General features: G+C 36.3%; 1 protein-coding gene across 1 annotated transcript in view; it reads right to left on the bottom strand.

Annotated features, from left to right (window-relative positions):
* Nucleotides 1-18,890, bottom strand: part of VWA8 (von Willebrand factor A domain containing 8) — a 183,655-nt gene that overhangs the window by 15,972 nt on the left and 148,793 nt on the right. Inside the window, exons 38-40 of the mRNA XM_066313338.1 lie at nucleotides 8,635-8,743; nucleotides 7,733-7,889; nucleotides 4,915-5,023 (exon numbers count right to left, since the gene is read on the bottom strand). Coding sequence (XP_066169435.1) covers nucleotides 4,915-5,023; nucleotides 7,733-7,889; nucleotides 8,635-8,743 — 375 coding nt within the window. The remainder of the gene's footprint in view (nucleotides 1-4,914; nucleotides 5,024-7,732; nucleotides 7,890-8,634; nucleotides 8,744-18,890) is intronic.

The raw sequence follows: 18,890 nt of genomic DNA, 5'->3' as shown, positions 1-18,890 counted from the left end.
GCAAACTCTGTATATTTGGGGTTTATGCTTTATTTAATATTTTAAAATCTTCATGATAAAATTGCTTATCCTAGTAGTAAGCCCAACAAGGAAAGACAATTTTGAATTTGTATACATATAATGCTTTTGCTCTGTCAGCAAATTGCTGGCCAGCAACTGGAGGGAAATCAAATATCCAACAGGACACAAACGGCTTTAAACATTGACTTTCAGGGATGAAAATCAATTCCTCTCTCATGAGCAGGAAGTCTTATATTACAAATCCTCAGTAAACTGCAGGCCTGGGATTTGAAAGGATGAATCTTTATAGTTTTGTATAGACAGGTAATGACTTCTTCAAGTTCAGAGAATCTTTGATTTCGCTTTAGACTAAACGTATGGGGTTTTGTTTCAGTGGCTAGAGAAGGAGTTCTGGACTTGTGACTGTTGCCTATATTTACTCAGGATTAATGGACTACTTGCCCATGAAAATAAGTGGGCAGAAAGACTACAAAGCCACAAAAAATGTTTTGATTAACAAAATCAAAAGTTTTACAGATGCTTCCTGATGGGAAGCAAAAACAATGTTTCCCAAAAAACATGGAAACCTCAGCCTCTTAGTAAATCACAGAAGAGAAAGTGGAAAAGATTTCTGAGGTTGAGAATTCAGCCAGTTCTCTGATACATTTTAATGGTGCCATGGTCAACTGAACTTTAAGCTGCTTTGGTAGTGGGGCATCCATGAGTTTGTATCATCAACAGGAAATTCTACGACCATTAAATATGCCTGGGATGAAAGCTAAATCCCTTCTTCCATAGGATCACTGATTCCCTTGTTGCCTTCAGAGCTGTGTAACATTCACCTGCAAATTCCCAGTGACCTCTACATGTCCCACCAAAATGTCACACTGTAGGAGTTTTCCTGCTGTGAGAAGCCCAGAGGCAAATTTTGACACTCCAATTAACTATTAAAAAATACTCTGGGAGAAAACATGCTGCTAAGTAAGCAAAGCCTGTTTAAAATGAATCATGCACCTTCCAGGATGATGCAGATGAGATGGCTTTGTTCCTACTCAGCCACTCTAAGTGGTGGAACAGAGGTAGATCCTTATCTCTTCCTTAGCACTGGCATTTTGTCAGATTTTTGACATTTGCTTGCTTTTAGTAGGCAGGAGGGACATACAACAGAAGATTATAAGATTATAAAGTTTGAGCATCACTGAGCAAATTCTCAACTAGTTTCACCATTCTTTTCATTTACAATGCTTTATCTTTGCAGCTATTTGATGTTCAAGGAACAGCAGAGTGAGAAGAAAATGGCTTTTATAGCCATTTTAGATGCAGCTAAAAACAGTTAATACCACTGGAAGTTTATTCAACAAAAGCCAGAATTTGAGCTGAAATTTTATTGGAGCAACATGGAGTTGACATTCTATCCTAAAATATGAAAGGATGCTAACAAAATCCCATCCTGCCTCTTTCCAAAATAATGCTAAAATCAGGCTACTTAGTGTCTGCCTCTTCCATGCAGAACTACTAAGAATTTGTTTCCTTTTATAAATGCTGAAAAAATAATCCCCTTAAGCAAGGGTGTTACACAATGCACACATTCTACATACTACAGAGAGACTTAAATCCTTTTTCATATGCAATTTTCACACATTTAAAACCAACTTAAGTTTAAAAGTCTTTACAATTTTAAGGTAAAACCATAACTACTACATATACACTTTGTTTTGATATTTGACTAGAAATGACATACAATGTTACAATTCCAATATACTGCAACCATATTGATGGAAAAACATATTCATTGTGCTGCTTTCGAAATTAGAAAAATGTGCTAGATACTGTATCTTATCAGTATGGTGGTGACTGATCACAGTGCACCACTACAGTAATTCTTTTCTCTAGAAGATGTCATAAGCATATTTACAAAAAACCAAAACAAACAAAAAAACACAAACAAACAAAAAAAAATCAGCTGTTATGTCTGTAAATGTCAGAGAAAAGGTTGTGTATGTGAAGTTATCATGTCTAAATATGTAGCTTGTAATGATAGAGGATGTATTAAACACTGCAAGTTGTGGTCTGCATTTGTTTCTGGGAAAATATTTGTGTAATGTTCCCTTAGCTGCTGAGATCACGAAACTACTACTGACAGGGCTCAGGGTTTTTCATATTTCCAGCTCTCCAAGCCATGCTTATGATAGAACTTCTACTATTTTACTCTTGCTGCTATGACCAGACCATTCCTACATGGTCTAAACCAGACAGTGCCCAGTAGGCTCGGTAACTTGGGCTCAGTTTGCCCAGTTTAAACGTAGGGGCCCAAATGACACTGTGTAGCTACAGGGACTAGCACAGAAGCTAAAGTTGACCCTAATTCTCTCTGCAATAATCAATAACGAGAAAAGTACTTTCTGGAAAGCAAGTCACATAACATTAAAGAAGGTCTTTCTGAGTGACTGAGTGACCATAACCTTTTGAATTTGGAGTTCAGACAGACAAGCTTCAGGGGAGAGAAGAAAGAGCCCATCAGCGACAGGATTTCCTGGACTTCTGGCATTGCTACTTCTACAGAAGATAAACAAAAACTCATTACGTGTTGATAACGTTGTTCAAAGAGCTGACAGAGATCAGCGATTTATAAAAAGCAAAATGAACAATGAAATTACATTCTCAGACTATGTTTATGTATCACTTTCAAGGATCTGCCTATATCTCTTTCTGCTGCTACTAAATTTTGGCGAGCCATAGACAACTGGGCCTTAATCCCAGTCTCTTGATTCTAGGGAGATAAAAATTTAATCAAATGAATATCTTTTAAACAAACCCATAAAAATAACAATAAAAAGGCATATATTGAAGAGAAAATCCAGGTTAAATAAACATGGGCAATGTGTTTTGATTATGTGAACACAGTTTGAAACAAAGTAAATTCAAACATTTTTAAAAAGTGAAACACGTTCTCTACTGAACAGGTAATTTGTGATTTTCACAAAGTTAAAACACAGAGACATTTGAGTTGCAAATTTTACTGCAATGAACTTTGCCATCAGTTTCTTTTTTGAGATATGAGGAATGACTGACTGCTAACAGAAAGAAAACTGTTCTAGTTGAGAACTCATGATGTACACAGGACTATAGAGAAAATAATGGGAGACAGATGCACAGTACTTCATGAGGGCTGGATTAATTACCAAGCTGAAGAATTCAAGCAACTTTTCTTCCCTTCTCAAAAATATCACATGAAATGTATTTGTACTCAGTTTCCTTATTAACAAAAGGCATTTTGCAACTAAATTCTATTATCATTTATCTTCATTTTCCTAGTTCATCTTGTAATAAAATCCCTACCAAAATTAATATAAAAATTCATAAAGTAAAAATTTTACTTTCACTATTGCTCTTATTCTAAGCCTAGCTTTTTCAAATTCAGTAAATTGGTTTTTTCATCATAAATTACATTTCCTATCTTTGTGGTTAGCTGATCCAGGTTTTGGAAGGAAGTTACCAAAGTCCCATGAAACACTGCAGCTTGTAAGACTTTGCTTGATATTAAAATGACCTTTTTTAAAAAAGCAAGATGATATGCCTCCTTATATTAAAATATATTAATTTTTATTATGATTAACATGATCCCTGAACATAAGAATTTTGGCTCCAAGGGACAGATAAGGAAGACTCAAAAAAAGACTTCAAACTGAAGATTCACTTATTGAATTCATACCCAGAGGATACCTCCAATAGCACGTGTGCTAGAAACATGGCAAAAACCCCACCTAGATATAAATGTTGTAGAAAAAAAGAGATTTACATCCAAGTCGTTTTCAACAGAGACCTGTCTTTATAAGCCAAAAGTCTGTGTCCTGAACTGAGTCACACGCTAAGTGCATGAATCACCTAATCATGACCAACTTAAACCTTCATTACAGGAGGAGTTGTCTGAATTGGTACATTCATAATAAAACTGGCTAACGGTTCTCTGTGTATATATGTGATTATAGTAATGCTATTCTAGCTAAATAGGTTTAAAAGGATAAATAAGGCAAAGAAATATTACCCTTCTTACTTGCAATATGAGGGGATTTGATTTCTTTGTCCAGGAGGCTGTTCATCATACAGAGTGATTTCTTCCTGTATTTCAGTTTTATTGCTTAACACACAGCACAGTGACTAATAAACTAAGGTATATATACACTAGTGGTTAGTAGCCCTCAACAGAAATATTTATAATCAAATATGTCTTATAAGGAGTAAATCACTTTCCCTTTAATTTTCACTGAAGATTAGAAGATGTCTCCTAGAAACAATGCACTTACAATTTTATTTACCCTGTATATGAACACTAGTATCAAAAAAACCCATGACAATCACCACACCAGTTACCAGAAGAAAGGCAAACGGGTAGTTTTAGTGAGTTTCCACTTAGGAGATTTGACCTATACCTATTTTTATTAGCAAGAGTTAAAAACAGACCTGAGAAAAATCCATGTTTTCAGCTGCATATGCAGTAAAGCTCTTGCCTGGAGTGGGTGCCTCTTTTAATATCTACATTTGCACTTCACAGCTAAAAAATACTCTTTTGAACTGGAGGTAAAGACAAAGACTGGGCTCTATGCACCTTCACAAATTCTTTTCATAATGTGTAGTAGTATTTTCTGTCATAAAACCGTGCTCCTGAGTAAGTAATCTCTGTAAGGTGTGGAATGGGAATACTGTAACTTGTAGAGATGAGCACGGGGTTCCACTTGTAGGCTGCCTTTTAAAACAGTAATATGAAACTGTTTTTCTTAACTGATTATACCCTGAACCTGCTTTTAGCCTTCAAAGGTATGACCACCAGATGTTAACAGGATATTAGCAGGATAGTATTTGGGGGCCTAATGTAATGACCTCCCTGTGTTCCTTTATCAGAGAACCTACGATTACCTGCAGATTGTCCAAGATGATGCGGAGTGATTGAACTTGACGTCGGACTGCTCCAGAGAACCTTTCATAAGTTGATGCATCATATTCACTCATCTGAATCTCTTTCAATCTAAAGGAAAGAACAAAGAGCTAAGAACAGTTTAGGAAACAAACACCTCTTTCCATTTAGGTATGCAAAATAGAAGTTTATTTACTTGACAACAGGGAAATTTAGACTGCAACAAGCACACAGAAGAGATGAATCAGAGAAGTGGCAGCTGCTTTTCTGAATTTTTGATAACGCAGATGTTCATCAGTGTCTACAGGGATTGTATCACATTAAAATTTATTAAAGTTACTAATCTATCACTCTCTCCTAATCTGATTTAAAGTTTGAGAAGTAAATCAGAGGTTCTGAAAAATGTGATCAAATCTGAAAGGTTTTGTTGGCTCAGGTGTTGCTATCTGTAGATAAAAGGATCACGAGTGTCTATTCATTACTTTACTGTCAGAGTATTTTAAATACATCCTGATTCATGCTTCAACACACAGGTTAAGTAAAGACACTATAAAATCTGTCCTTGAAGACCTACAAATACTAACTGTCTCAAATACTTATCTTTGTGCTTCATTAAATGAAGAAACCGTGAAGTAAAGAAGTTTTAAATGAACATTAACAAAAATGTGCTCCCCCATAGAAAACCAGTCATGCACTATCTTGTCCAGAGGCCTGTAACAGAGAGCACACCTGCACCATGAAAAAAGATACATGCTTTCTTTATAAAGAGAAAAGATAAGTCCATTTCAAGTTTTGTATCACCTTTTAAATGACACAGCTTAGCAGAACAGGTGAAATTCACCACTGGAATGTAATTACAGAGGTCCAACAGTGAAGAATGAGCTAGGGGACAGGCAGACATGTCGGGAGTGCTCACTGTTCAGTATTTGCCATGACCCAACATCATGCAGAGAGGCAGTGGTTGTGTACGTGCCCACCCCACCCACCAGCATGTGGCTGGGTTCAGTCCTGAGCTAAGCCATATTGGCCTATGTGTGCCCAGTTCACTTCAAACAAGCACTTTGTAACAGAATAATCTCACTCCCAATGTTGAAAAAATACTGCGTTTTTAACTGCACTGAATGGATAGTAAAGTATGTATAGGCTACTATTATTTCTGATGGCAAATTTTGTAACACTATCATAAGGTAATTGCCTGGACCATAAAGTATACCTGAGAACTGCTGTTTAGACCAACCCTTTGGAGATTATATTAAAATCAAACATCAAGTCTTTGTTTTCTCTATCATGATGTCTTTTGCTACTTCAAGTTTTGTTGTTATAGCCAACTCTTATTCATTAGAGGCAGGAAAAAGTAACTTCCAGTGATGCACATTTAATTTCATGAATCCTGCCAACAGAGTTCCGTATCTTCAGAACCATAAAAGAAACATTTTGTTTCAAATAAAAAGAACCTCGCATGCTGCTTTACTTCATTGCATTCTGCATCAATCCAAAGTGAAAGGTAGTTCAGAAAAATAGCATGAAAAATACTGCATCTATTCCAGAGTAGTAGTTAATTTCATTTTGGTCAAATAGGGCAATTAGAAATGTTTACCACTAGAAATACTATCTAGCCAGGAAAGCATCAGTAACTTTTATATGAAATTTCTCCTTTCCAGAAAGTCCTGTATAAACAAAGCCGTGAAATCCGCAGTTTGCTTGCTTTTTTTTTTTTTTTTTTTTGTCAGTCTGAGGACTCCAACCTCCCTATTATCTGTTAGTTCCCACAACTATACAAGGGGTACAGAATAATGATCAAAGTCAAACGTGGTTTCATAATACATTTGCAGATGGTACGTGCCAGCCCACTTGGGTTTTGCAGGACAGGTGTTGTTACCTCATGTACCGATACTCAGATTTTACAGGGCATAGCTGCACTGTTCCCACAGCATGTAGCATTAGTCAGGAATTTTCCCTTTTCTCTGTCTAGTAAATCACACACAGTAGAAACTCATCAAAGCATGCCATGTGTGTATAGGGACATATGCACAGACATATACAGTATCCAAGACCATACATATCCATTGTTTCTATTATGAAGCAGCTCAGAAGCAAATTGAAGAAGGGGAATTTTTTGGGTTTTTTTTTAAATACAAAATACCAGAGATTGACTTGAGAGTTCAGTTGGTGGAAGAAATCTGAATCTCTATGCATGTTCTGGGGAAGAGCTGATGAGTAATCACACATTACACTCATGCTGGGAAGACATGCTGTTCGTGTTAATTAGCTGCTGAACCTTCAAATTACAGAACCACAGAATATTCCGAGGTGGAAGGGACGCACAAAGATCATCATGTCCAGCTCTTAAGTGAATGGCTCATACAGGGATCAAACCCACAATGTTATTAGCAACATGCTCTAACCATCTGCCTACAGATCTTTCAGCCAGAAGCAATTTGCTTGCAGTGGTCCATTTTGGAAGACACTTGTTAAGTGATTAATTCCTAACAACATACAATCTATATTCATCCTAATTCAAAGAAATTTTCATATAATCTATTTCTTTTTAAAAAGATAAATATTTACCTCAATCTTCTTCTCCATCTAGCTATGTTTTATTCTACTAAATCACACAGTCATTTTAACATTGTGGCTTAATTCAACAAAACATTCCACACATCTTGTCAAGAACAGCTAAACATGTGCTGGTAATCCCTGTTAAGTGATAATGAACAGGGTAAGGTAGCTGATAAACGCAGTTCAGAAAAAAAATTCTTCTCAACCATCTTTTTCAAATTCTCTGGGAAATAGAAAAGAAAAGAAAGACTTTCCCACTACCTCCGTTTAAAGGCCTTTTCACCCATCTCTCGAGCAGCTCTCTTAACTTCCTCAGGAACAGCATCCTTTTCAGCTTGGGATACTTGGTAAACCCTGTGGCCAGCGTCCAGTCGATATGGCCCACCTTTGCCACCTAACCCAGCAGTGTCTCTCCCACCTAGGATGGTTGAGATAAAAAAACAAGAATGTACATTCGATAAAAGAATAAGAACACATTTTCTTTAAAGCTTCCATTGTTATCTACACATGTTCCAAAAATGTTGCTAACAATGCCCAGTTGAAATATTTGTCAAAGGTTTTCAAAACAAAACAGCTACCACGGTAAAGAAGAGCTCCCATGGAATACTTGTGTTTATAGTTCTTTGAGACAAGATTCATGATGATTTCTACGCTGTACAAAGTGTATAGAAAATATAAATCTTTTACATCTCCTCAAAGCTCCTGGTCCCAGACTCTGTATTGTCCTTAGAATTTGTTGGTTTACACTGCTTCCAAATCACTTTATCTAGTGATTACTATCATGACCTATTAGGAGATACTTTGCCTGTTCTGTGCACCTCTTGCCTACGCTGCCTAAATTTTTGCAGCTACAGGGATATCTAAGAGAATGGCAAATGAATCAGCCTAGTTTCTGCAGCTGCAAGCTTCTTCTCTGTATGGCCAGTAAAAATAAACAAAAAAATATATAATTGAAGAAGAGATCTGCTACATACAGTTTAAGTTAGACATTATGAATACTTCTTTTCTCTTCCTTCACTGGCAATAAAGCAACCCTGTATTGGGTAAAACAACTCTAGGCAGAGGACAGCTTTGTATAAACCATTTTTGACTGGCACAGCATCTCCCTTAGATATTTGTCAATGATAATTAAAAACAAAACAAAACAAAAAACAATGAAAAACCTGTTCCACCAGCCCACATATTTCCACCAACATGTGGCATGTTGTCTGGATCCACTTTTCCATGTTTGGGGGAGCTGACATCCAAACCACTTTCTCTCTCAATGGTTATCTGTAAAAGAGAGGAAGAGAGATGTAAATATCTCTTATAGTAAAGAAAATACCCTAACAACCAAATAATAACATACTAGGTGTGCTGAGTAGCTGTAGGACCAGCATTAGCTCAGTAAATGCAACATTGCACCGCAGAATAGAACAGAGTAAAACACGGCTCCTGAGTGGCACATTAGACCCACACCCAAACTAAGACTACTGACACATCTGAACCCCTCTGCATTCTGTTCATACCCACACTAGAAATTGCTTCCTGATAACTGCCCAACATAACTCAAAATCCCCCTGTAGAGAGAATCACCTGCAGTTCAAACACTTCCCAGAATGTATATCCACAGCACTACACTTCCATTTACACATTTCATGTGCACCCAACTGCAGTCCCATGTTCCCTACTGATGGTAGACTAATGTTCCTTTCATGAACTAAAGAGGGACTAAAGAGATGAGACTGGTCAGCAAACGGCCAGTTCAAATGATGGGCTCACACAATCCTCAGTGTCGCTGCCTGGACCAGAGAAGTTCTCCTGTGCTGGGTTTCCTAGATCTGTCCGCTGATGGCACTTTCGCCGCTGATTCACGGCACAGCTGAACACCCAACAGCTGCCAGATGGTCAGGGCTGAGTCACTTTAGGCTGGGGCTGGATTTAAGTGGGTGACTGAAGGCAAAAATACTCCTTCCTGTCATGAACTCTGAGTCATGTAGTAAATCAATGAATCATGTGTGAACTGCCCCTTACTAATCTTCTATAACTTAGTGCCGCTTTATGGTTTTTTAACAAACCCAGTGACTGAGATGGAAAATTAATGTCTCTAACCACTTAAAATTAACTTTCTTCTTATCTACCATAATACATTTAATTCTCCAATGAATTTATGTGTCCCAATAACTACAATTTATTGCCTTCTCAGAAGTTCACTGGCATTTTCAGGGTTTTCACTGTAGAGCAGCTTAATCCTTGAATTCACTCTTGAAGACTCACTGCTGACATGAATTCCACACATGTTTTTGAACTGAAAACATGTGCTCTAACAACACTGTCCTGGCAGCTATTCAAAACATCATTTTCTTTCCCTTTACAGAATTTATATCAATTCAAAGAGGTACAATACATCCTCTGTGAACCATGTCATTAGTGTAAAATCAAGATCTAATCTGATAAATTACATCCATTTAACATTTGTATAGGGAGAAACATGTAACCACAACAGCATGTTACCCTTAGGGTTATATACTTTTTTGGTTCAAGAGATTTCCTCCAAAGTAAACCATTCTTTTTTTGCATAACTGGTGGATTTAAAGACTACCAGAAACCTTGGTTAACAAAAATTGCTGAATTTATCTTAAAACAAAATTATAAAACCAAAACGATAGTTTCAGCTGCATGAAACAAAACATTATTCTATAACGAAAAACATGAAATTAGGCAAAAAATTTACATGTTCATGCTTCCATACTCCTTACAGAAAAATATTCCTTCTGTAAAAGAAAGCTCTATGAAACAAACATAACTATAACCAGTGATGCAAAGATCATATTCTACTTTTGTCAAGTTTTTCCATTGAAAAATTCCACTAAACATTATGAAATACAAGAATGTTTTAAACCTTCAGTGAAAAGGTCTGTAGACAAAAGAGTATATCTTTCTCAAGTATATGTTATTCACAAATAGTGTTTCTAGTACACATGCACTAAACAAGTTTCTAATATAAACTTATTTTACAACAGTATTGATCTGATTAGATCTGATTAAAGTAGGTATTTGTAACTTTGAAATGGCATGTGGTAAATAGAAAATATTCTGTCTTATAATGGTTTTTTTGCTTTCTCTTCTTAAAAGGACAGCAAACATCCAACATTTAATTTCTGTTAAAACTTTGAAAAACACTGACTGAGAAAGAAGAAAAGAAACAAGGGCTACAATCTATCATAGCTTAAGAATGTGAGTTCTTCACTATTTTTCTTGTTATGTATAGTTAATGGCTGAACGGATAACATAATTGAAAATCCAATGATACTGGAATGGAACACCACCATTGGGGTAAACGTGGTGTGTAAAAGATGTGTAAGTGTCATACCAGTAAACTTCAGCAATTTCATCTACTTTTCTTTAAAGTATCACGTATGCAGTCAAAAGGTATTAGAATTTTGCTAAATCTGAATAACAACCAATTTTTATTAGCACCAGTTTGCAGGGGTAATTGTTTTTCAAATTTACCATTTACTTGGAAACGGCATTATATTAGCACACTGTAGAATCCTCTGAAGAGAATCTTCTGGATGTGCTTTCCTGGTTTTTCTTTGGCTCTTAGATAATTATACCCTTAGTGACTTGTCAGACTTTTCTCCTTCCCATTCCCATATCTAAGCAAGGTAATTTTACAAGTTTCAAGGTAATTTTACAGCCAACAACTTGTCTCTATTCTGAAAGCATCTCTATAAACTAGAAGTCAGACTACCAAATATCTATAGTAGAATTTAAGATATATTTTACAAATAAATAAACAGTAAATCAATGAGCCTTGACATGAAATCAGAGGGAGGATGAGGAAAAGACTGAAGAGAAAAACTTTTGGACAATGATACATTCTTCGGCGTGACAAATGTAAAGAGATGGAAGAGCCATAGGTAAGTGACCCCTCTGAGGACTGGAGGAATTCTTGACATTAGAAACTATTGGAAAGGTAGATTTAAGGGCCAGAATCCAAAACTGAAATCTGAGAAACTGAAGAACACTCAGCAGGAAATATCTAGTTTGTCTGGAGTGAGAAGGAAGACAAGAAAAACGAGTGCTAAAAGCAGAAAAGGGACTTAAGCAAACCTAAAATCCACAGTAGCTTTGCCAAGCTTGTCTGACTGTAATTTCTACAATGAGTTTTTTACTAATGTTATGATGGGTATTTTTCAAATATATAAATTGTTTCCTTGTTTAAAAGTTGACCTGTCCTCTCCTGAATATTTTCCATTTGAATCTAATTGCAAGACTTCTGTGAACTTTGTTTCTTTCAACAAGTTTTGATTAATCACCCCTTCCTGAGAGAAATCTGTGCTCTTCCTAGCTATACATGCACTGAAAGGCACTATTCATTACTGCATCATTGTGCAGATTCCATACTGCCTGGTGTGCGTATTATGGCTTTGTGAAACAACACACAAATTCAGCCTTGAAGCTTTGAGCTCCAGCTATGAAGCACAAGTCAGAGTACAATAGCTGGAAAAACTGAATTTTTCCCTCTGAAAGTTCCTTTTGATTTCCAAAATAACCACTATTTCCAAAAGATTCAAGGCACACATGTTTTAATTGTAAATTATCTAAACTTGTTTATATGTATTGGTGATTCACAATCAGAGTACGAAAGCACTTTTCCACTCCCTGTTTGAGCAGGTTTTTCTTCAAAGTCTTCATCACAGAAGAAGCACAACTGCCATCCTCTCCTGGAATATATGATTCTTATTTTATTCTCTGTAGAGTCCTAGTTACCAGTAATCATCAATGATCTTAGTCTCTGGTTTCAAATATTTTTGTTCTCTCATTTTCTTTCTATATTCTCAGGCACTTACAGCAATAGGTAATGGGACTTTGTGCTGCAGGCTCTGTAGGTCTTCCAAATTCAATGAAACAAACAAAAATTTTGTGTGAGAAGAATATGAACAGTTAGGTCAGAAAGATGCCAAAGGAATGTGCTTTTCTTAAGAGGCAAAGGCATGAAAGAGTGCTAAAGAAAAAGGGAAATTAAGAAACAATCACAAATACCACGACTCGTTAATGCTTTGACTTAATTTTGTGGTCCTGCCTCTAACACATCCATTAACCCTTGACAGTAAGGGCAGCCAGGCAGGAATAGACCTAAACACTAATTTTACATTCAGTGAGAGACAGATGGTATCTGAACAACTTGCTCTAGATCAGTTCCTTCTGAAAAATATGAATGTATGCCAAAATGGTTTTACACGGCTACACTTTTTCTTTTTCCCCCTGACAACGCTGGGATTCTAAGAGCAAACTACATAGGGAAAACTGACACAAACATACTCAGTTTGGAAACGAAGTGATCTTATCATCCTTCATAAAGAAGATAAAGAGGCTCAAAGAAGTCCATTACATGATTTACCACACTCAACAACACAGTGAAACCAGGTGTTCTACATCTGTGCCATATTTATGTTAACAGCCATTAGACACATACCAATCTGCAATAGTGGCCACTGTGAAGATGGGTCAAAAGCTGGAAGTTTCGTCTAGACTTCAGCTGGTCAGACAAACTATGATAAATTGTGTACTAAACAAATCTTAACTATTTTGGAAGTGGATATAAAACGATACTCATGCCAGTTAAGTGGACATGGGATTGAATTCTTTTGAATTCTGATGTGAAATCATCTAATTAAATAACATTAACCCCTGGAGAGTAAAGAAAGAAACACTGGCATACTTCTGACACTTTTATAATCCCTCAGTAAGAGACAGAGGCTCTATTTGTTGGGGATCGCAGAGCTGACCCAGATACACTGTGTGTTGCCCCTACAAGACACTGTGACAGCTATGGGAAGAGACGAACTTGCATGAACCCATTAGAAAATAACCCACAATAAAAGCATGGGAATTATGAAGATGGATGCTGTACTCTATTATTAAAATTATTGATGTCCCACACATATCCATATTTCATTCTAACATATGAGTTATTTTAACAATACAGTACTTTCCTTTCTGAGTTTAGAATTAATTTTCTTATAATGTATTGCGTGGAAAGTCTCTCAGGCTCCCTGATTAAAGCTGACCAAATGCATTATCGAATTCAGCTTCAGGTGACTTTGTGCAAGTGACCTTAATGACATTTTAGCATCCAGTAATCTTAATCCTAAATTGTAGCAACTGAGGAAAAAAAAAAAAACCAAAAAACAAAGCAACTTTAAAAAGAAGAGTCACCAGTCAGAGAGAGTCCCAGGCAGCACAACTGTGCACTTCTATATCATAGCAAGGACTATACAAAGTACATCTGCATTGGATGTATATCAATAGCTCTATTATTAACACATTTATAATAGGATCCAATGTAATGAGTACGAACACTTAGCAAAGTCAACTGAAATGAACATTTCAGTAGGTCTATTATTCAGTCATTCACGTTTCAGAGTATTAACAACATTTCCCCAAGTATTTTAAGCCACACATCAGCTCTTCATTCTTCAAGTCTGCTACAACTAACTAAAGACTAAAATTCTTCAAGTTGTATTTACTGTGGAGACACGGAAAGAGAGGGAATTTAATCTCCTCCTGTCTTGTCCCACTTGAAATGTTATTTATTCCTGGCAGGTTTATGCAAGAGATTGAGCCAGCAGCTTTTACTGTCCAAACCTCCATTACAGTTGTGTAAAAAGCTGACTCTCTAAAACAGAACATGAGGCCAGAACATGTACTCAGACTTAGCTGCTGGCAGAAAAAAACCTCATAGTTACAGGTTAGGAAGTACCTTTTAGAATTTGTAAGCAGAAGTCAGACAAGCTTGAAAATATTTCTAGCTTTGAATAGAAAAATAATTAATGAGTGACAACTTCCAGTAAAATGTGAAGGCCTTTTTCCTTAATGCCTACTGGGATGCAACTGAGATGCAGTTAATATTTTTTGGCCGTAGATATTCCTGCCCTGTAACTGACACTGGAACACTGCAAATTGGCCAGAGAGTGGATGGTCTTTTAATACAGCAGCTTACTTTTGTATCCTGACAGGGTTAACTTCATTAAAATTCCTGAAGGGCACGGGAGGTGTCAGTGCCTCCCATTCAGGACTGCTTGCCAGAAAGTTCCTTTGTGAGGCTCACAGCAACAAAAGCAAATTTCTGCCTCAGGAATGGCAAAGAAACTCTGGTTTCCAATGGAGTTGAGCTGCCTCATGTGCAGGGGAACAGACTTTTAACCTCTTTGCTTTATTTATCTCTGGCCCTGACAGGGTGAACTCATATCTAATTCTCTCACATAAAATGCAATGCTTATTTTAATACTCCAGGTACAAAAAGGTGGAAAAACCAGAAAAACCGACTTTGATTCCAGGTTAACATCCTGCAGGCATAAAGGGATGAAATTTTTACTTTAAAAAATAGTCTATATTTCCATTCTTCAAACATCCCCAGATCAAGTAGTTCTTATCCTTTTGGGAATGTTTCAGCAGAGCTGGGCATTCCTTACAGGATTTTACACCTTCATAATAGAAATAAATGGAATTCCTCCTTGTTGCATGTGGTGACAAGGAATCAACCTCTCTACTAAGCCCTTTTAAGCATTCAGTGGATCATTCCACATAGAATACATTTACTAAAGATGCAACCAGCATGATTTCATGCATCACAACTGAAAAAATGCATACAAATTATACAAGCAAACAGGGACACAGCTGCAGTATTTACAACTGTAAAGAATATTTATGGAGGAAGATCTTTAAAAAGAAAATTTTAGGGTGCCCAAATATTGTTTTAACAAGCACTTATTCTACCATTACTAATAGTACTGCATTACTGTTTGTTTCTTCTTGTTGAGCAGAAGAAAATAGGGAAAAGAATGTGTGCACTAAGGTTTCAGGAAGAATACAATTAGTACAATTCAGGTGTTTAGTTCAATGTAAATCAAGAAGGCATGCATTAGCTTAATTAGTTGCATGATTACACAGCCCTGGAAAGTAGGCAGATGTAGGCTGGCAAGATCCCATTCTTCATTTACTTTTTTTATCATAAAGGAAAAAACTCTTTCAAGATCCAAATTAAAAGATATCCACTTTTATTGTAACATATCTGAGATGCAGAAGGAAAGACTTAATCTGATATTTTGCTTTTTCGTTAACATAAAACATATTAAACAGGGCAGTTTCTAGTCAGTGAAGACTATGGGCTACTTTTCATAGAAGGCACTAAATTATTGCTGAAAAATATTAGTTATATCAATATTAATCCACTAGAAATGCTATAAAGTTTAAGTATCTTAACTCGCTTTCTTCATTAGTGCTGTAGACAAAGACTGAGCATGCATTAGAAGAATATTGCAGGAAAAGAAGGGAAAACTTTGTAGATTTTTGCCTTTGGGTGATTTAGGAGATGGTGATTTCTTTATCAAAATCAGTACAAAACCTGCTTTCACTCTCATACATTACTATGAAAAAAGATTGACTTTGACTGTAACAAAACACAACTGTACTCCATATGAAAAATGCATTAAGTAATCCATCCCACAGTGGCACAAAGGATTAGGAAATGTATTCCATGGAATGCAGAATGTACTTCTGCAGATGTGCAAAAGACTGATGTTTCCCTGAAACAAAATAATTGCTTTTCTTTTATTCCTGAGCTTCTCCAACCTTAAACCCTCAGTATTATCCTAGGCTGCATTTAACAGGTCACAAGAACATACCTTCCTCTAACACATTCATTATCAGCAGCATGAACATATGCATTACATTCTCAAAGAGCAAAGCAGCTCCGCATCAGGCAGATCACAGGCTAGCCTGCCAGCTCCATGGTGGTTTTACACCCTACCATAAAATCGATTAATCTAAAGAGAGAGAGAAAACTTTTTATAGTCTGCTTACACAAACTAGTGAGAGAAAGGCATAAACAGGCAAAACCCCCTCTAATGGCTTCTATTATGTTCACTTGTACCATATCATGTGCAGTTTTTTCCTATGTACTAAAAATTAATAGCATAATTTCTGTTCACAACAACAGCACAAAATTGAGTCCTAAGTGATTTTTCCACAGAAAAGATATTCAGTCTTAGACAAGACAATAAAAATGTGTGAAATGCATTGTTTCTTCAATTGGATGCTGAAGTGAAAAAAACATTTATTGCATTGCAGTATAAAACTTTTAATATGTTTTCTTTTTTTCATTTGACTTAATTTTGATTTTCTATCTTGTTTGTAAAACTTTGCAGGAGTTCAAACTGAACTAATGAAGCTTCATGCATCATCTGACTCCTGAGAACATTTAATTCTAAAAGTAGCATTTAAAATCCATGCAGGCATTAAGTTTTTGTCTTGAATACCAGAATTGTTGAAAGTGTCATAACTTTGATGGCACTTTAGAAAAGTGAATCTGGATAGGGAAGAGATGGTGGAGATTTGGAGAGAAATTTATAATAAGATGTATCTGGCTTGCAAATGAAATTTATAAACACCAACTAAAAAATCGAACCACTGTACAAAATGCTGCTGTGGGCTCTTTTTTGAACTAAATGCTGTCACTTGAAGAACCAACTCAGAAACTCTGCCCAGCAGATGCATTAAGGTATTTTGCCCACAAATATACACCATGCAGCTTAAAAGCCAGAAAACAAAATAAAGTAATAAGACAATATAATACATTTATTTCATCTAATGTATTTTCTGTTATGGAAACACCTACGTAAAGTCCATTTTCCTCTCATTATTTAAAATTCCCTAGTCAATTCTAATAAACTATAAGATATGAAGTTATAATCTTTTTAGCATTCTAATCCACTATGAAGTATTATCAGAGGAGACAGATAATGTCTGGCTTGGTTATTTAAAATGACTACTACACACCTCCAAGATCAATGAACTCACAAAACACTGAATTTGGTTTCTTCTGGAGTACTGTGAATAATTAACAGCTAGAAAGATGGGATAAGTGAACACATTATGTCAGTTTGGAATGGTTCAGACTGAAGGCCATAGGGTAAAAAGAAAGTTGAAAAAAATTATATGTGGAAGGAGAAAAGCCTGATTTTCTGTATACCTCAGACCTTGTCAACGTTGTCCTTAAGAAGCAGAGGCAGAAGTTATTTAATATCTACTACATTGTTTTCTTTTCTAAAGGAAAATCTCTTATAATTTGCATTACTGCAACATATCAGATTATTTTAAATTTCCCTGTTTCTCCTTTCCCTGCTCAGGGAACCACTTTCATAAAGTCATAATTATTAGTATGTGTTTGAGTTGCTGAGGCAGCAGGATTTCACTGGAGTTAGGAGCTCCAACCTTTATGCCAGCAATGTGCACTGCTGCAGACTTTTTGAGATCTTCGAGACGGTGCGTTGAAGTAATAATATTTTCTCCCATGAGAACTTTGGGCTTCCACAGGAAGGTCAGAGGAAGAAAATGGAGCTTTGTGCTGGATCAGTCTGCTCTAATAGAAAGTCAAGGTTATTTCCCTCCTGTTCTTTGCCTGTCTGCTCTAATTAGACTGGAAGATCTCTCCTTAGGAAATAGAATGTATTTTAGACATGTTTGTACAGTGGTTCTAACAAGGCCCTCACTCAAGCTGGGAAAATTTATAGAAAAGGTATCTGATAGAGAATCAATGATCTTTATCTCAGTTGTTTTATCCCATAAATACTTTTAGAGAGATGCATTTATTTAGCTCTGCAAGTTAGCAGCTTTTCAGTCTCATGCTTCCCTATACTTAGATGCCTTCATTCAAGGGCTGCTACACAGGTAGTAGTCCTCAGCTGAATAAACTATATGGTCCAGGAAGTGGTCACAGACCTAAGCTGTGGGTTTGGGGCTCATGGATCTAAGAATTGGAAATGCTATCAAACTGTATCTTGCAATCCACCTATTGACTAAATAACTCTGTTATCTGCACTGTTTCAAGATTTTCTGCATCCTGTGCAGGTCTGCAGAGTGCCATGATATGGTCATTCCAAACTTACAGAAACTTTCCATAACATGTATTTCTCATAATTTATGAGGTTTGCACCGACAGTATTTAAAAGCTGAGGGAAACCACTTTTATTAGCCCACTAATGCCCTCGTGTGGTGAGAAAGACTGCTTGGTGCAAAGTAGAAAATGGAGAATGGGAGGGTGGTGGGGAGAAGAACCGCCACTCTTGCTAAAGGTCATGTTTTTATCTCGATTAAAGAACTCCAGTTCAGTTCTGGACTGAACTGAACATCAGGAAAAGGCTGGTTTTTTGTCACATTTTAAAGTACAATGTCACTTTTTAAAAAGGGAGAAAACTCCTGAACTATCAGTATAGATTGAAGTAGATTCTGAGCAGTAAACAAAAGCAAGTTGGAATCACTGAAACACCTGAATTAATTATTCTTTAGATGAACATCCAACCTAAAAAATTAAATTTCATCATGTGAACTTGCATTAACCTGAACTTTATAGTACAGCTTCAGAAAATAATAA

Source organism: Sylvia atricapilla, chromosome 2, assembly GCF_009819655.1.
Source record: "Sylvia atricapilla isolate bSylAtr1 chromosome 2, bSylAtr1.pri, whole genome shotgun sequence".
In the NCBI taxonomy this organism is placed as follows: Eukaryota; Metazoa; Chordata; class Aves; order Passeriformes; family Sylviidae; genus Sylvia; species Sylvia atricapilla.
This window is presented reverse-complemented; position numbering and strand designations above follow the sequence as displayed.